This window comes from Furipterus horrens, unplaced genomic scaffold (genome assembly GCF_987537825.1).
Source record: "Furipterus horrens unplaced genomic scaffold, mFurHor1.1.pri manual_scaffold_6, whole genome shotgun sequence".
Lineage (NCBI taxonomy): Eukaryota > Metazoa > Chordata > Mammalia > Chiroptera > Furipteridae > Furipterus > Furipterus horrens.
Window position 1 is genome coordinate 29,698,942 of NW_028327176.1, and position 20,022 is coordinate 29,718,963.

At 45.5% G+C, this 20,022-nt stretch overlaps 1 protein-coding gene and 1 pseudogene across 2 annotated transcripts in view; both read left to right on the forward strand.

The window, feature by feature from the left end:
• Positions 1-20,022, forward strand: part of PRKCE (protein kinase C epsilon) — a 482,979-nt gene that overhangs the window by 395,864 nt on the left and 67,093 nt on the right. For both annotated transcript variants that reach the window (XM_090281241.1, XM_090281242.1), the window contains exon 11: positions 5,242-5,396. In XM_090281241.1, the coding sequence (XP_090137367.1) occupies positions 5,242-5,396 (155 nt within the window). The remainder of the gene's footprint in view (positions 1-5,241; positions 5,397-20,022) is intronic.
• LOC150005908 (transcription initiation factor TFIID subunit 6 pseudogene) lies at positions 7,809-9,932 on the forward strand (annotated as a pseudogene).

Sequence of the window (20,022 nt, forward strand, 5' to 3'; positions counted from 1 at the left end):
GATGATGAAGAGTGTGTGTCCAAACAAACCCAACTGGCAGGACATGCAGTCCTGCGGAGAGGAAGCCTCGGGCTATCCATCACACCTTGGAGGATGAACAGGGTGGGTCTAGCTTTCCCTTCAAAGGCAGGAAAAGTTAGCACTCTGGGAAAATGGGGCCCAATGGGGATTTCTGATACATGGTGTGGCCCTTCCGGCTTGCAGGTTGTTATTAGCTATTCTTACCCTAAATGGCCATGACATATAATCTCTTTCCTAATTTTATTATTTTACTTGGTGTCACAAGATCGTAACTGTTTAGACATTCAGGTGAGATTAAGGGAGGAGAAGGTGGAATAAGGCTCTTAAAATCTTTGATTACCTCAGAAAACATATTTGCTTACTTTACCAGGAAGCTAGTGTTTTCTTTTGTTTTGTTTTTTGCCGATGCCAAGAGGGGATTAATGAGTAGCTGCTGGGTTTGCCAACTTTCTTTTGATTTCAGTTTATGTAATGAGGCAGTTCCCAGAGTGACTTGAGGTTTCACTCTGCATCAAAATATGCTTCTCAAATGTGTTAGGTGTGGAGGTCAGAGACAATGCAGACACATTGAATGGAGGGAGGGGAAGTGAAAAACTTATCTTGCTTTAAAACATTCCTGTGTGGAAAGGGTTGGTTGTGCTTTGGGGACATGTACATCACTCAGCTGTGTTGGGTAGAAAGCAGATTAAAACTGAGGTTCAAAATGGGCCCAAGTTAGAATAACTCAACATGGGGAAGTCAACTGTGGTTTATTGTTGAATTTCCAGCATCTGGAGCCTTGTCCATGGTGAGCGTTCAATCACTCATGCATTTGACAAGGACATACGAGGAGCCTACTGTGTGCCAGGCTCAGTTCTAGTTGCTGGGGATACAGTAAAGGTCCACACTGACAAAATCCCTTCCTCATGATGCTCACATGGAGGGAGTGTTGAATGAGCATTTTATGGAGTGCCTCCCTAGGTTCAGAGTTCAGAGCCAGTGGTGGTGGAAGAAGAATAAGACGTGTTCCTCAGGGAACTAACTGAGCATCTCATGGGTAAGTGAAGATATCTGTCCACAAGACAAAAGTGCTCTTCAAAGCTGTAACTGAATAGTGGGTCCTGATACAGACAGATTCCATGAGGGCAAAATGGTCAGAGGGGGCACCGTCTCCAGATTCCTCAGGCAGCAAGCTGACTCGTCGTTAAGTCCCTGCACAGTAGGAATTCGCAGCTACAAATGTCAGTACACCCTTTGGTTCCTTTTCTCTCTTATAGTCCGTAAATTTATTTATTCTTCTACGTTCACAGTGCTTGTTTTTAAAAGAAATTATAGCAGTTTTTCTTTTGGGTTAAGCTAATTCCCTTTAAAAAAAAAAAAGAATTTTCCACAGTTCCTGCCTGCATTTAGTATACCAACTACTGGGGGAGAAATACATAAATTAATTAAACAGATAAAACTTCCACTGTTCTGAATGCTACAGTGGAGAGCATAGCACATATGAGGGGGATTTGATCTTGTCAGAGAAGTCAGGGAGAACTTCCTAGAAGAAAAGATGGCTGCACTTCAGTCTGGAGGATGTGGAGTAATTAACAAGGTGCAGGGAGAAGGGGAAATGTTCCAAGCAAAGGCCCTGTGGCAGGAGGGAGTTTGCTGTTGCGGCAGAGAGAATAAGAGACAGCTGGAACTGAGGTGACTCAGGAGGCAGATAGGGCCAGACCATATGGGCTGTATGGCATATCAAGAAGTTTTCTGTTTAGTCCAACAGGAAGACTTTAGAAGAATTAATCAGTAGAATGAGGGAAGGGAGGGGGATAGGTTACAATCAGAATTTCACTTCAGCAGGGTACCCTGCCTGTAGTGTGATCAGCATTTGATGGGGCGACTGGAGTCAATGTAGGGAGCATCTATTAAAGGCACCTACAAGAATCTAGACAAGAGATGATAACTGCCTGAGCCAGAATGGTGGCCATGAAGGTGGTGGAGATGGACAGAAGTAGACAAATATAACATGGACAGAACAGTAAGTACAAAGATACAATCGGTAAATGCAACAGGGCTTGGTGGTGGAGGTAAGGGATGAGGGATAGGGAGGTATTAAGGTTGACTTCCAGGTTTCTGACTTGTACAGTTGGCTGAACGGTGAAGCCAGCCATGAAACAGGCACCTGGATGGGAACCGGTTTGCTGGCGGAAGATTATGAAGTCTGTTTTGAACATGTTGGGTCTGAGTGCCTTTGAGGCACCTAGTGGGAGATGTCAGAAATGCAGCTGGATAAAGGGGTCTGCAGCTGGCAGGAGAGGTCTGGGATGGAGGTAGACATTTGTGGATCCTCTAAGTCAAGGTGCATTGGATACTGTGGGTGTGAATGACATCACTCAGCAGTTACAGGGTGAGCAAAGGGGAAGGTCTAGAGCCAGCCACGTGGGATTCCAACACCTAATGGCTGGGAGAGAAGAAGCCCTCAAGAGGAAGCAGAAAAATCCCTGCCAGAAACATAGGGAGAAAAACCAGCCTGAAAGCCAAGGGAAGCAAATATTCATTAGAAGAGACGGTGATCGGGGAAAGTGCTGCTGAAAGGACAGGAAAAAGACTTGATAACAATAATAATAGTGGCTATGGTACCGTCAGAAACAATAGTAATAGACAATCTTTATGGAGCACCAATTATGAGCCAGGCATTTTAACATATAATTTAATCCTCCTAAGAAGGTTTTAAGGCAGGTCCTATTACATCCTCATTTTTACAGATGAGAAAACTGAGCACAGAGATATGAACTCATTTGCCCGAGGTCACTCAACCAGTAAGTGATGAAATCAGGGTGGGAGCTCTTTCTCACTCCACAGCCACTATTCTTAAATGCTGTGTGTCTGGTGTTAGAGGAAAGAGAGCAGCAAAGAAGGGGGAGCAGAAAGGGCAGGTTATTCTCCTTTAAAAATGTAGGTTCGTTCAAACACAGCCGAGGAAATGCTTCATAGTCTCCAAAGCCCAAGTCCAAGTCGGTAACCCTGAAATGGTGTTGCTGTGGCTATTTTTGATGGTGTGGTTCAGCCAAATTAGGGCATTATTGCATACATGACGCAGCTGTACTTGCCATGTGAAAGGCTTTCCGCGAGTGATCTAGGGAAGTGCTTCTCAAAATCGGGGTCCCCGGACCAGCAGCATCAACAGCGCCTGGGAACTACAATGCAGATTCTCAGGCTCCGTTCCCAGTCTCCTGAATCAGAAATAGAAACAGCCGTCCATCCACATTCTAACAAATCTCTGTGTGATTCTGATACACAAGTTTAAGAATCCTTGTTCTTGGGGATCCTTGACAAGAAAAGAAAAAAAAGGAAAACTCACATAGCTTGTAATCCATATATCTCACAGATGCAAGACTCCTTGACAGAAACCAGAGGGAAGAGTTAACAGCTCCCAGCCCTGGCTGCTCGTTGGAATCATGCGCAGAGCTTTGGAAACTCCTGATGCCTGAGTCCTCCCCTCAGAAACTCTGGTTCCATGGGGCTGGGGTTGTTCTGAGTGTCAGGTTTTTGAAATGAGGGAATGAATGATTGAATGAATGGTTGGTGAGGCAGCCTCTATACTCCTGAGTACAAAATTGAACTCTGGGAAGAAAATGAGACAGATCTTGAAGGGGAAGGTCAGGGCAAATGGAAGAGAAGCTAGACCTTGGGTCCCTTTTGAATACCACTAAAGCCTAAAAAATTCTGGAGAAGCCAGTCTGAATTTGTAACAATGACAGTAATAAAGTAGATGTGCTATCAATTTCATGAATCAAGAAGTATCACTGTGATTTTTACTCAGTCTTAATGGAAGTGATTCTATGAATTTTGACTTATGCTAATGTTCTCCTAGGAGCTTCGTTTAGGACTCTTATCTATGTATTAAAAAGGTTCTCTGCTCCTTTGGCCTCTCAGACATCACCTTCCATCCCAGCTGACCTGATCAGTTCACCAGTCCCTAAGCATTCCCACATCCAGGCACTTGTTTGCATACCCCCACCCTTCTCTCCAGGCCCCGCCCCATCTAAAATCCTACAAGGTCCCCTGGTTCAGAGAGTGCGCCCTCCCTTCTTCCAACCCTTTCAGCACCAGTGTCTTTAAGGCACTGTGCTTCTATTTTGCTTTTACCTTCCTGCCCACTTTCCATCTCCACTCCTGGACGATAAGTCCCACAAGGACAATAATGACTTAAAAATTTTTACATCCTGCCTAGCATAGTACCCCACCTGCTAGTCAAGAAACTGTATAAAACTGCATTTCAGTCCATCTTCTTTCCCATGATCATGCCTCGTGATAAGCAGGCACCACCCCACAAAAGCTGTGGCTGTGGTCTGGCTCTTTAGGAGGCTGAAGCAGGAACCCAGAAGGAGTGTCATCCAGAGTGAAAAGTGGTCCTCATCGGAAGGGGTCTCATAGCCTCTGTTCTATGCTACTTTGTATTAGTTTCCAAGCCTGCCTTAAAACAATAGAAATCTATTCTTTCACAGTTCCGCAGACCAGAAATCTGAAACGAGTGTCACTGGACCAAAACAAGGTGTCACTAGGCCATGATCCCTCCAGACTCTAGGAGAGAGTCTTTTCTTGTCTCTTCCAGCTTCTGCTGGCGGCTGCATTCCTTGGCTTGTGGTCGCATCATTCCAGTCTCTGCCTCCTGGTCACATTGCCTTATCTTCCCTTCTCAAATCTCCCTCTTATGAGGACATTTGTGATTGCATTTAAGGCTCACCCTGGGGATCCAGATAATTTCCTGTCTCAAGATCCTTAATGTGTCACCTGTAAAGTCTTTTTCTTTTTTTTTTTTCCTTTTTCTTTTTATTGGCCATTAAAGGGAATGTTCACATGTTTAGGGATTAGGATATGGACATCTTTTGGAGAGTTCATTATTCAATGTAAAGGTAACTGGAGCCTCCAGACCTGTCCAAGGCCCTACTGCATGGTTGTGACAGAAATAGGACAAAAACCCCGGTCTCCTTTATGTCAACTTTGGGCTGCTTCTGCTAAACCAAGTGAGTGCCCATAAAGGTAATACAGAGAAGGAGGTTTTAAAATAACACCTCAGGCCCTATCTTGTGTGCTGTTTTCACTCTTCTCTCTGGATCACATGTGTGCTTTCATGATTCATCCACCCGATCCGTACCTTCTTCCCCTGCTTGAGTCCTGGTTTTGTCAGGATGCCGGCCTGTGTAGGTAGCTGCGGTGGAACTAGCTAAATGACCTTTCCTCCTCTTCTTTCAGGACCGCCTCTTTTTCGTCATGGAGTATGTAAATGGTGGAGACCTCATGTTCCAGATACAGCGCTCCCGAAAATTTGACGAGCCTCGTTCCCGGTTCTATGCTGCAGAGGTTACGTCAGCGCTCATGTTCCTCCACCAACATGGAGTCATCTACAGGTAGCTCTTCTTTCCTGCTCTTTCCTGAAAGTGAAAAAATAAAAAATTCTCCAGACGCTTGAACTGACTATGGCTGCTACCCAACGGGTGTCCCTGCTTTAGATTAGTTGTTTGTTTTAATTTGCTTACAGAGGACTTTTGGGAGGGGGAGACTGTTTATCACTATGAATGTTAATATTTGAATAGCCCCAGGAGACCCACTGCTTATGCCAGTTTTGATTGAAAGCCCAAGAATGACATTTTAAAGGCCTGGCGCCCAACGACCTTGGGTGACCTTCATTTTTTTCTCTCCCCACCCTCTTCCTTCAACATCAGGGCATTCTCTACTTTTTCCTTCTGTGCCATGAACTTCCTCCCCTTCCCAACCTCTTGCCACTTCCTGAGTTTGTTTGGCTTAGTTGTCTCCAGCAGATAGAATCAGAGAAGGAGGCACTGCTTGGGGGTCTCAGGGTTTATGATCCTGGCTGAGGAGAGGAAGGGAACTAGACAATATCCAACAGGAAGTGACTCTTTGCAGATCATCTAGTCCCTTATTGCTGCCCTGTCCCCAGTCCAAGAGAACATGAGACGTGAAGTGTGCGCAGGCGCATGCACACACACACTTTCCAGTAAGGCAGCGGGACTATTGACGCAGGCTCTCCTGTGAGGTCAGGAATTCTGGAAGGAGTAAATATTTATAATTAGCGACAAGGACACCAAAGTTCCTTAAGGTTTTTTCAGTGACTGTGAATTTCTTGGTTTTTGCTTTTTTTAAAAAAAATTGGGTTGAAGAATAGCTGGCTTGGTTCATTCCAGAACTTAGTCACTCACAAGAACTTGACAGGTCAGTAAAGCTCCCACTCCTGGGAGCAGTGCCCAAACTAAATGTTCTTAAAGGGTTTCTCACCAACCCATACTCCAGGCTTTGCTTTCTGCTGACATTCCTTAGCTTCCAGAAGGATGTGCACCTACCTCTCTGCTCAGAAATGATCAGAGGTTCCCTTTGGGCTGCATGATAAAGCACATACTTTCTAGCCCGCTGTTCATGGCCCTCCACATTGTGAGTTCACGTGCTTGTTTCCTATTGATGCATGGCAAATTACCAGTCATAGTGGCTTAAAACAACACCTATTTATTATCTCACAGTTTCAGTGGGTCAGCAGTCCAGGCATGGTGTCCCTGGGTCCTCTGCTCGGGATCTCTCTGCTGCGATTGACATGTCAGCCAGGCTGCATTCTTGTCTAAAGTTTGGGCCCCTTTTCCAAGCTTATGTGGTTGTGGGCAGAAATCATTTCCCTGCAGCTGTAGAATTCTTGCGGCTTGCTTCTTCAAGGCTAGCAGGAGAGAAGGCCTCTTAGGCCTTGAGTCTCTAGGTAAAAGCCTGGACCTTACTTTAAAAGAATTATTCGTTTAGATCAGGCCTACCCAGGATAATCTCCTTTTCATTTAACTCAAAGTCAAATGATTAAGGACCATAATTATAGCTGCAAAATCCCTTTGCCTTTGCACTATAATATTACATAATCACAATAGTGATGTGCCATCATCACTTCTGTGGAGGAAGGCATGAGCTCACTGTCTACTCTTCCTAACTATGGATTTTAGAGATCTCTTTCCCTCCCTACACACTTGAACACCCCGTGAGAGGTGATTTTGAAGGGTGGCCCTTGTTTCCAAAGTTGATTCAGGTAACTTTCTCCCCCGCTACAACCTGCTCAATGCTTGCGTGTTTTTCTCTGAGCTGCTCAATAGCAATGGCCGACTCCCTGAGAGCACCCCTCTGTCCATGCGACATGAAAAAGGGAGATTGTATGACCTGCCTCAGAGGGCAGCCGGGGACCCTGGGAAGAGAACCGAGGCTTGGCAGACAGCCCAGAAGCCAGGAACACTGGAGGGGTGTGGGGGCATGGCCTCTGCCACCCTGGCCAAGCGTCCTCATCTGTAAAGTGGGGATAGTTGTGGTGCCTATATCATGAAGCTGTAGGGGTTCAGTGAGCTGATAGGTCTAAATAATTTTGAATAATACTTGCCACACTAAGTTCTCAGTTAGCTGATGTTATTTATTACATCTTGAATTGATTTTTATTAAGATGTATTGAAAGAACATTGGAGGCCGGCCCAAAAGGGCGTGGGGCCACTGTGAGCTCAGGGCCTTTCCCTGCCTTGGTTTTGTGGTGCCTCCCGAAGGTCCTGGCCGCCGGGTAGTGAAGGAATAAACAGAAGTAATTGCAAGAAAAGTGTTTGCTCCTCACACACAGACATTGAAACAGCGTTTTTATATCGTTTGAGGCCGTGAGTCCAGAGGACTTACTCCGGCTCGAAGAAGGGGTAGTGACTTGCTCCCCCTCTCTGCCAGGACCTGCTCCTGGAAGGGGGCGGGGACAACAGGGCACCGAGCACCGGGTGAGCGGTGCTTTGGCGGCGGGTCTCCATCTCTCCACCCTGGGGTATCATCCTTTCGGAGGAGGGAGGAGGGGCTCCAGAATGGCTGAGGAGAAGAAGCTGAAGCTCAGCAACACTGTGCTGCCCTCGGAGTCAATGAAGGTGGTGGCCGAGTCTATGGGCATCGCACAGATTCAGGAGGAAACCTGCCAGTTGCTGACAGATGAGGTCAGCTACGGCATCAAGGAGATTGCACAGGATGCCTTAACGTTCATGCACATGGGGAGGCGGCAGAAGCTCACCACAAGTGACATTGACTACGCGCTGAAGCTAAAGAATGTTGAGCCACTCTATGGCTTCCATGCTCAAGAGTTCATTCCTTTCCGGTTTGCCTCCGGTGGGGGCCAGGAGCTTTACTTCTATGAGGAGAAGGAGGTTGACCTGAGTGACATCATCAATACCCCTCTACCCCAGGTGCCCCTGGATGTCTGCCTCAAAGCTCATTGGTTGAGCACTGAAGGCTGCCAGCCACCTATCCCAGAGAATCCACCCCCAGCTCCCAAAGAGCAGCAGAAGGCTGAGGCCACAGAACCTCTGAAGTCAGCAAAGCCAGGCCAGGGGGAAGATGAACCCTTGAAAGGCAAGGGTCAAGGGGCCACTCCAGCTGACTGCAAAGGGAAAGAGAAGAAGGCACCACCCCTGCTGGAGGGGGGCCCTTTGCGACTAAAGCCCCAAAGTATCCACAAATTGTCTGCAGAACAGCAGCTGTACTACAAGGAGATCACTGAAGCCTGTGTGGGGTCATGTGAAGCCAAGAGAGCGGAAGCCCTTCAGAGCATCGCAACAGACCCAGGGGTCTATCAGATGCTGCCACGATTCAGCACCTTCATCTCAGAAGGGGTCCGTGTGAATGTGGTACAGAACAACCTGGCCCTGCTCATTTATTTGATGCGCATGGTGAAGGCACTGATGGATAACCCTATACTGTGTCTAGAAAAATATGTGCATGAATTGATTCCAGCTGTGATGACCTGCATCGTGAGCAGACAGCTGTGCCTGCGGCCAGATGTGGACAACCACTGGGCACTCCGGGACTTTGCTGCCCGCCTGGTGGCCCAGATCTGCAAGCATTTTAGCACAACCACTAACAACATCCAGTCTCGGATCACCAAGACCTTCACCAAGAGCTGGGCGGACAAGAAGACTCCGTGGACCACACGTTATGGCTCCATTGCAGGCCTCGCAGAGCTGGGACATGATGTGATTAAGACTCTTATTCTGTCACGGCTGCAGCAGGAAGGGGAGCGGATCCGCAGTGTCCTGGATGGCCCTGTGTTGAGCAACATTGACCGAATTGGAGCTGACCACATGCAAAGCCTCCTCCTGAAGCACTGTGCCCCTGTTCTAGCAAAGCTGCGCCCACCGCCTGATAATCAGGATGCCTATCAGGCAGAATTTGGGTCCCTCGGACCCCTCCTCTGCTCCCATGTGGTCAAGGCCCAGGCCCAAGCTCCTCTGCAGGCTCAGCAGGTCAACAGGACCACTCTGACCATCACTCAGCCCCGACCCACACTGACACTGTTACAGGCTCCTCAGCCTGGCCCTCGAACCCCTGGCTTGCTTAAAGTCCCTGGCTCCATCGCTCTGCCTGTCCAGACACTGGTGTCTGCGCGAGCTGCTGCCCCACCTCAGCCTTCCCCTCCTCCAACCAAGTTTATTGTAATGTCATCGTCCTCCAGTGCCTCATCCACCCAACAGGTCCTGTCCCTTAGCACCTCAGCCCCTGGCTCAGGCTCCACTACCACCTCTCCTGTCACCACCACAGTCCCCAGCATGCAGCCCATTGTCAAGCTGGTCTCCACCGCCACAGCTGCACCCCCCAGCACTGCCCCCTCTGGCCCCGGCAGTGTCCAGAAGTACATAGTGGTCTCTCTTCCCCCAACAGGGGATGCCAAAGGAGGCCCCACCTCCCATCTTTCCCCAGTCCCTCCCCAGTCATCAGCCCCCTCCCCACCTGGGAGCACTGCCCTCTGTAGGGGAAAACAGGAATCTGGAGATAGCCCCCCTCCAGCTCCAGGGACTCCAAAGGCTAATGGCTCTCAGCCTCCTGGATCTGGCTCTCCTCAGCCTGTACCTTGATGCTGTCACACATCTGCCAACCTTCTTCTCTCCCCTAGATTTCCTCTCTCTGTGCGCCCGTGTGCACACACAAACACATACACATACACACACGCTGACACGCTGGGTGGAAGTAGTGACCTGCTTTCCTCACCTTAACTTTCTTTTTAGATATTGTACAGCCAGCTCCTCAGAATAAAAGTTTGATTAAAAAAAAAAGAACATTGGAGATCTTTCATGCAGCCCAGGCTTCAAAATGGAGTTCTGGAATCACAGGAAAATGAATTCCTTCCTTCTTTCTTAAAAAATTATACTCCTTTTTAAAAAAATTATAAAAGTAGTAGTCATAGGAAAAATAACAATTCAAGCAGCAAAAAAGGTGTAAAGTCAGTTTTCCCTTCACCAACTTCATAGCTCCCCAGGGTAAAACTGTTGAACAGTTTCTAGAAAATTCAAGAAATCTTTCTGAGCAAGTTACTGAACCTCCTTGGGACTGGCTTCCATTTGAGAAGCTCAGATAGTGCCGGCCATGTCTCCTCCACATGGCAGCTGAGAAGGATGGCTGGAAGTCAGACTGTAGAGGTGAAGGTGAAGGCATGACAAGGTACTTTATTTATGTAAGTTATTATCAATGATTAACATTTGTTACTTGGAGGACAAAAATTTAGTCTTTTCTAGCAGAAGAGGAATTTGTAAGTTATAAAGCTATCGAGCTCCTTAAATTCTCCAGGACTTTCAATCTTTTATTTTTTTTTTTTTTCCCTCACCCAAAGGTATGTTTATTGATCTGTAGAGATAAAAAATGGGGACAGAATGAGAAAGAGAGAGAGAGAAACATCAGTTGGTTGCCTACTGTACGTGCCCCAACTGGACCAGGCATTGAACCTGTAACCTAGGTATGTGCTCTGACCGGGGATTGAACCCTCAACCTTTTGGTGTAAGGGATACTGCTCCAACCAACTGAGCCACCCGGCCGGGACAAGACTTTTGATCTTTAAATGAGCTGCCATCATTGCTCTCCAAGAGTCAGTCTGCCCTGGGAGCCTATTGTGCACCTGGTGCTAGAATTGGGTGGGCAGTAGGGAGATAAGAGGAGACGGAGGGTGTCTCTGCTTGAGCCCAGTCTAGATCATGCTGTACTCAAGAGGTGCTTAGAAAAGGCTTTCTGTGTTGATGATGATGTTTATAAAAAGTCAAATAAGAATTAAGAGCAGGGAACGAAGATGGAATCAAACCTCAGAGCACTTAATAAACCTGAGTATTAAATGTCTTGTCCTTTCCAGGTCTAGGGGACAAAGCCTGAATGGGAGGGACTTAAAAGGGGTTTCCCTGGAAACAGTTGGAGACACACTGAGGTCTCTAGCTGTGCTCTCCAAGTTGGGCCTCCCTGGAGCATGCATGTGAAACTGTGACATGAACTGTGGTCTTGCCTTCCTGCCAGTCAAAGAGAGAAAGGGTGTGTGCCTGCCTCGGTCCCTGAAATCATCTCCTGCCCTTTGGCACAGTGGGCATTTTCTGACTTGATGAAATCTCCCTTAAATTCTGTGTTAACATATGGAACGTTTAATATTTAGACTCTCATCTTCTTTCAGTACATTTTCAATTACTCTAATGCTAATACAAAGCGGGGTGGAGGGAGTTGAGTTGATCCCTTTTTCCTCCTAGTCTTCTAGGGCCTGGCCCTTAGGAAATCATTTAGAGCACTTGGGGCTCTTGTTCCCCACAGAGCTTTGTTCTCAGCTCTCGGCATTTCCCCACCTGTAGAAAATGACATTTAATTTTTATTATAGTTTTTTAAATGCACTAACTTTATTTACATCTTCTTACAGTCCCCAGTATTACATGTGGTAAGAATCCTTATCTCCTGCCATCTTCACCAGAAGTAGAAAGTGATATTTTAATATACAGCCCCTAAGGATCTAAGGGCTGGGTATGTAATGGGAGGATACAGCGACTACCATGGCAGGAGTCTCAGGTGTGCACGGAAGGCCAGTGAGGGCCTCAGCAATGGTCTAATCCAACTCCATTTTATAGGTGGACTTGGAAGCCAGAACAGGGCAGTGACTCTCCCAAGTTTACACATGAGGTGCTATAAAGCTCAGATGTTATTTTAATCAAAGATGTACATATAGATAAAGTCAAACTGTTTGAAGAAATAAAGTCTTTTTCTGCCCTCCCCTCTTGCCACCTCCCCAAGTTTCCCCTTCCACAGAGATAACCACTTTCAATTATTTTAGCTGACACTTGGGTATGGACCTGTGTATTTCTAAATAACATGCATTTATTGTTCCTTTTTTAAAACTTTATTTTAGGCATTATCTAGCAACTTCCACTATGAAAGTGAGAATTTACTTCTCTGTCCCCTCCCTTCCCATCCTCCCATTATCTCACTAGAGTTTAAAGTAATTTTCATTAAGGGATTATACATTGTATACATTATTATGACTGTGAAATATTACTTGGAACCAAGCCATGTGGTAAGATTTAATTACTTTTCCTTTCCTATACAAATTTCTTTGTTTTCCCTGCAGATAAGAATTATCTATAGGTTCCCTATGTGGTCATTATTAATTCAACTCAAACTTTCTACAGACTGCCTACATTTCCCTTCAGGATGTTTAGGTGCCGTAGGTATTCTCTCAAGTTTGTATTCCTGGATAGGCTTCTCCCAGAGCCTGAATACTTGTCGCCAGTGCCTGCGTCACAGCTGTTACCCTGAGCTCTCCCTGCACTCTTGTCCTAGTGCTTCCTTTGGTCACCCTCTTACACGGAAACTCCAGTCTTTTTATTCCATGTCTTCTCTTTCTTGATATACTCCCTCGGAGTGGTGAAGCACCCCCGGCAGTTTTCTGAGAAAGAGTATGGGAAGTAAATCTTTCAGGTCTTTCTTTTATACCTAAAATCACCTTTATCTTACTATCAAACTTGGTTTTAAACAGTTTGGCTGGGTATAGAATTCTAGATTGAAAAACTATTATTCCTCAAGATTTACTGTTGTTCCATTTTCTAACTCCCAGTGCTGCTATTAAGAAGTCTAAAACTATTTTGATTCTTGATCTTTTGTAATAACATATTATGTTTTCTGGAAGCTTGTTAATTACTTAATGATGTGGTGTAGACCTATTTTCATCCATTGCACTGAGCCCTGGATAGACCATTTCTATTTAGAAAGCCATGTCCTTTAGTTCTAGAAAATGTTTATTTCTTTAATGATTCCTTCTCTCTTTTTACTTTCTGGAACTATCATTCAATATTGGATTAGTCAACTTGGGGGTTATAGTAGACTAATCTGGCTGACCACTTATCTGGGGAACCTTGACTATCAATATTTGTGGACCTTCCCTCTGAGAGTGCTCAGAGTACCCTGGGAAGCCACTCCCAGAGTCCTGCCTGAAGAGAGCGGGCTTGGCAGCCAATATGGAGGGAACCAAATGAGGGAAGAGGGCCAATGCTCCCAGAACATACGTGTTCATTTAATTTGCTTATTTTCAGTTCCATACACTGGTGCCTGTCCTCTCTCCCTGTTCCACTTTGGGTCTGAAGAACCTCTGTTTCTCTTCTATAGAGAATAAACCCCTGGGGGCAGAGAAGTGGCTCTGCAGAGGAACGAAGAAAATCTAGTTTAGAATTGATTTTCAACCAAATATCTTTATTTTGTCTCTCCCCACATCACCCTTACCCCAAGAAGTAACTGTTACTACAGATTCCTGAGTTTTGGTAGGAGATTCTGCAGCATAAATTAGATCGTTCTTGACTCTTCCCATTGCTAGTTTAGGAATCGGCTTTTTTGGGGGGGTCTGCTCAGTCATTTACCACTCATCCCTTTGCCTTCCAGCTTCCAAATCTGTGTTACTATTGTTTCTTCTCATGTTTTCCTCGTTTTTGTACATTTAAGCCTTTGTGTATAATTCTGGGAAGAAAAGGAAAATAGCTGTAGGTATTCAAGCTACCCTCTGTATTCAGAAGTCAATAATAATAATAACAAAAGTAACAGCAGCCACCACCACAGCAATAGTAGCAACAACAGTAGTAGCAAGACACTTATTTAGCCTTTGTGACAAGCCAGACAATTCTGAGCACTTTGTGATTCATTTAATCATCACAACAACCCTTTATGGTAGATCCTGCTATTCTCCCTGGGATTTGTGACCTTTCCAAAAGAAGGAGATCCTGCCCAATCCCACCCGATCGCTGCCACTGTCAGGTCACCCTGTCCTATCGCTGCCAGCTGTGGTTTCACATGGGAAGCAAAGTTGCATGTTGGAGACAGCGCTGAATTTGGAGTCAGAGAACTGGGTTGGAATCTTGGGTCTGCCTCATCTTTGTTGAAGTTTTCTTTGGGGGGCGGAGCACAGAATTCTTAAACTGTTTGAAATGTAGTTTCCTCATTGTACCACGGAAATTAAAACACAAACCTCCCCGGATTGTTTTGAGTCTTACATGAGAAAACATTTGCAGAAGTGCTGAGTACAATCCTTAGTACCTAGGAGGCTCCTTAAGTACTGGTTGGATGAACAGGAAGCATAGGGTTATGGAGTCAGAGGATGCTGTGGCTGAATTATGTCCCCTCCAAGTTCATATGTTGAAGTTCTAATCCCCCATACCGTAGAATCTAACCATATTGGGAGGTAGGGCCTTTAGAGAGGTAAAAGATAAAATAAGAGCATATGTGTGGGCCCTAATCTAATATGACTGGTATCCTTAGAAGAAGAGATTAAGACAGAGAAATATTTACAGGGGAGACGATGTAAAGACCCTGGGGGAAGACCCTTTACAAACCAGAGGGAGAGGCCTCAGAAGAATCCAGTCCTGCTAGCACCATGATCTGAAACTTCTAGCCTCCAAAACTGTGAGAAAATAAATTTTTGTTTGTTAAGGCAGCAAACTAATACAGAGGACCCAGGTTTAAAGCACAGCATTGCCACTTACTAATGGTAAAGCCCTGAGCAAATGACTTAATCTCTCTGAGCCACAGTTTCCACATCTGTAAAGTAGAGCTGATGATAGATAGTAAATAAAATAAGAAGGCCAGGCAGGCAGTTTGGGCATAAATGGAAAGAGTTAAATAAGTTAATGGACATAGAAGGGCCCTGGGAAGTTATCTGGGGCCCAGCAAGGCCCAGGGAAAGTACAGACACATTGGCAATAATTACAATGCAGCAACACCCCTATGTGGAGGGGAGCGGGGTGGTGGATATGGGAGGTTGTGTCCCCCATGCAGGTTCAGGGCCCATGCAGGGCAGGGCCCAGATTTCAGGCCCAGGCAATACTCTAGAGAAGGGAGCCTCTCCTTGGCACTATTTCACTACCATGAGCACTTGGGGACCATAGGACAGGATAACTAAGCACTGATCAGTGCACACGGCAGCAACCAGTGGGCTGCGACAGCTGACATATATGCTTGCATTGGAAAGCTGCAAAGCCTGATTTGGTGCCTCAGCCTCCCTGCTGGGCTCACTTCACACCTGTCCATCTTCGTGAGCGCCCCACCCCTACCATCTGGTCCCTATATAACACGTTTCAGCAAACAAGCTGACTTTAGAAATTTTGGCAATGAGTCATTCTGTCCCCCTATACCATGTGTAATTGAAGGGCTTGTCCCCCTGATAAAGGAATGCTAAATATTGGCATGGGTTTTTTCAGGAGTGGTCACTTTTTTTGTGGGTCCAGGTTTACTTAGACTTGAGACCTTTACCCTGCACTGTTTTCATGGTGTTACCTGCTGGTGGGTGACAGTGTGGGTGGGTCGAAGTCACTGTGACATGATAGAGGGGAGGGGAGGAGAGAGTGGAGACTGAAGTGGTCGGGGTGAAAGACAAGTTTACATTTCTGTGGCGAAGCCATGTTACTGCTGACCACCAGATCAGAAGTAGAATTCTGACTCCCACTGACATTGTAGGTTCAGGGCAAACAGGAGGTTTGGGACCAGAGGGGAATTCCTGATTAAATTTGTTTGAGTGTTTCAGCTGGCAGCATGTGTTCAAAGAAAAAATTATCAGGATTCCTACTTTCATGTCTCTTGTGATAACTTCCATAGAATTCAGGACCCAAGATGGTAGTTAAGGAATCCTGGACCCAAATTCTTATCTCCACGGCTCTCTAGATATGTATATGATCTTGGGCAAGCAACTTACTTCTGTAAACCTGAACTTCTTCATCTGTACAATGGGGATATTACCTCCCTCAAAAAGATACTGTGAGAATCAAATGCATGTTAATACATGTAAAGTAATCACGATTATGTCTGAAGCAGAGTAAATACTCACTCAGTGCTAACTGCTGGGCTTCCTGTTATCATCGTTCTATTCCACAAGTGGTTGAGTGGCAGTTGATAAGATTCACTTTGTCCATCTTGAGAATTTACCCAAATGTATCTTGCCAGTTGGCAAACTGATGAAAACACTTTGTCAGGTTAAAGTCTTCCAAACAACAGCGAGTTTGAGGATTTGGGACCTATCTTATAAAGGAAATTCAATATCTGTGCATTAACTTTTATTCTTTGAGTATGTAATGTTCTACAGAAAGTTGAAACCTTGGAAACATATTAGTGCAATGTGTCTGACAGTAGAGCCTGAATTCTCCTAGGTTTAGCCATTTTGATGTTGTTTCTTCAGTGTCTTTGGTTAATGACTGAGCTACTAAAAATGAGAATTGTTTTAGCAAACAGTGGGCGGCTTTGCCACATGTAAGGAGAGTCTGCGTGAGTGGCTGAGCTGGTCCTGCCATCCCTGTGGGCCCTGGCTGAGTCCAAGATAACTTGGGGTGGGGTTGGAGTGGGGTACCCCTTCATGTGGAGGTCATAGGGGCTACACTTAACTGGTTTTGCTTCTCTCGGTGGTCATGCGGTAACTAGCTGGCCATTCCTACAGATTAATTGTCAGCAAACAAGGAGTTGGGGTACTTTCTTGCTCAGGATTCTGCAGTGACTCCATGTTGTCTCAGGACAATGGCAGGCTCATCTGCCTCTTACCCGACGCCATCCCCAGGCTTGACCCACTCACAAGCTTCGTCTCTGGGACTTGCACACAAGTTTCTTTCTACATCCCTGTCTTTGCAAGTGCTTGTCCTGCTGAGCTCCTCCTTAAATCTCTTCTTGGGTGTAACAGGTGTCCTCATCTACACAGCCACACACAGTGTGCTTTTATCACCTAGATTCTGAACAGCAGCAGTCACAACATGACCCCTCCCTTTGCCTAGGAATACCATACCTTTTCCTGGAATACCAGACCGCCTTTTTTGCTTTTTATTTTTCCCAGCTCTTCCCAACCTTTAAGATTCAGCTTCAGCTCATTCCCCCTTATCCCATCAAGCAAGGTCAGTGTCTTCCTCCTGTTAGCATTGCAGCTGCTAAATTATATTAGAGCATTTCTCACATGGTAGTGTTAACTGTTTCTCAGATTATGCTAAGCTTATGGTTTTACCCAATGGCTCTTGATTTCTTGGCCAGCCTATTCAAATGTACCCAGAAAATACCTATGGGGAGGTAGAGGAATTTTCTAAACATATTTGATCACAGGATGTGTTTTCAAGTGCACTTCTTGCTGGACCGACACCACCGTCAGCCTCCTTTCTGTGGGCCCTGCCCCATTCCACGGGTGTTTTTGTCCTACACAGGGTCTCGTTGGTGAATGGGACCCTGTGTAGGACCAGAATGCGAATAAACCTCTGCCTCAGGCAAATTACTCCTCCTCTCTGGACCTCAGTCCTTACATGATTGGATGGTTTGGCTCTGTGATCCCAAGATTGTTGGTCTGGGAATGAATTGAACAGAATCTGAAAATGAACCTCTGAAATGGCCTCTCCCAATGACCTCAGGGAGGCTCTGGAGGGAAGTGAATCCAAAGAGCAAGAGTGCCCAGTGCCCTCTGTGAGGGCATAGAGGTCCTGGCCCGCGATTCCCATGATTCCTTGGGATGTGAGATTTCATCCACAGGTAGCCCTTGCTCTGTTCTCTGAATATCAAATCACTGTAGGTGGGTTCCCCTTCTATAATGTATGCACAGTCCTCCCTTTTAATCAAAACTAATAGTTTTCAAGGCTCTGATGTTGCCAAATTGAGTGTTAATTCCTATGCGGTGCAGAGCTCCGCTGAGGGGCCAAAGCCCACCACATAGGCAAGAACAGGCTCGGAAGCACGGCTGCTTGCTTAGAAAGTCGTGGTCCTGTCAGGAGGGAGAATCTCACAGCCACGGGTCGGAACCCTCTCACAGGTGGCCCATCTCTCAGAGGAAACTCCCTTCCTTGTTGGAAATCTGCTAATATAAAAGCATTTATCCGAAAGGGATTTCTGTTTGGGTTTGTATCTTTTTTTGAGAAGCAACCAAGAAGAAGTCTCTGTTGTTTGGAGGACAGTATGTTTAAGCAGACACTCATCTGTTCAGCCAACAATGATGATTAAGCCTCCTTACTGTGTCAGAGGTAGGCCTTCCAGAGGCAATGAAAAGCAAAAGACACATTCTTCACCCTCTTGGCTGTTTGGGTGGGGGTGGCAGACAGTAATAAAACAAGCAGTAACAATAAAAGCTGATAAGGATGATGATAGGGAAAAGATAGGGTGCCAGAGAACCACATAGCAGAGATAACTCAACTAGTTGGAGAAAATCAAGGAAGGCTTTCTCGGGGGAGTGACCTCTCCCAGGGAGGCCTGCTGGGGTAAGTAGGAGTTGGCCAAAGTAAAAGGGCATGGGAGAGTGTGCCAAGGACTGGGAGCAGGATGTACGAAAGCTTGGGGTAGGGGGAAGCCAAGTGGGTCTGTGGGTCTAAAGAATGTCTTCATGCCTGAAGTTCAAAACACAAAGGGAGACCCTGTGAGCAACAAGGCTTGTGGGAGACCAGGAACTCCATTCCGACAGGCCGTAGAATGACTGTCAAATGTAAGTTCACACTGACATGTTCCTATATGTGAGAACTGTGGAAGTGAGGCCTACTATTTAACAGAATTTCGGAAGTGGAAGGAAATTTGGGGGTAAGCTACTCCAATTCCATCTCCTATAGATGAATAAACTGAAACTCAGAGAAGTTGTGTGACTTGCCCAAGGTCATTCAGTTTCCTGGTGACACAGGCAGAACCATGAGTTGGGGCACACAGATTTTTTTTTTTCCTAGTGTGTTAATAAACTGACTCCAAACCAGCCGAGACACCTGATTTATTGGTGATTTCCGTGGTATAAACATTTCCCGCCATGGCCAAGTTCAAGCTCCCATGTTTGACAGTCAGCTCATGTAATTCCTGAAAATTTAACAATCTGACTTGTACCAACTATAGCACATTGAAGGGAAAACTGATCATGCACATCTCTTCCCAACTCCATGATCATTAATGTTCTATTGGTAGTTTGAAATCTGTCATGGTGGGAAGTATTTATAAAATGGAAATCAGCAAATGCTGCAGATCAAGGTTTGTTCTGCCTGAAAAGGTATATGGTTAAACATTTACCAATATATCACCATAAAGTGAATCTACAGATTAAGTTAGGCACTGCTGTTCAGATCAACTATATCGTTATTTATTTTCTGCCTGCTTGATCTATCACTGAAAGAGGGCATTTGTCCATTTCTCCTTTTAGTTCAATTTTTTTTCTAACATATTTATTGAGATAATTCACATACCATACAATTCACCCATTGAAGGTGTAGAATCAATGGTTTTTAGTATTATCACACAGTTGTGCAACCATCACCACAAATTTAGAATGTTTTTGTCACCCCACCAAAAAAAACTCCTTTCCTTTTAAAAATTATCCCCCCAATCCTCCCATCATTCCCCAAACCTCTCACCCTCTCAACACCCCCATCCCTAGACAACTACTTACCTACTTTCTCTAAAGTTTTGTCTATTCTGGACATTTCATATAAATGGGACTATACACTGTATGGTCTTTGTGACTGGCTTCTTTCATTCAGGCAAGGAAACTGAGACTTAGAGAGGTTAAGAAACTTCCCTAAGGCTAGTTCCATATTTGTAGGTGACAAGTCTGGGATTCAAATACAGGGCTGTGTGACCTCAGAGTTTTGAAGTTAACTGTGGACTACAGAACAAATAGGCCAAGAGAACATACTTGCAGTAAGTAAACACAAACAAACAAACAAAAACCCAGTCCAGAACTATATTCCTATGTATTTAGACTAATTATCCTCAACTGTGATG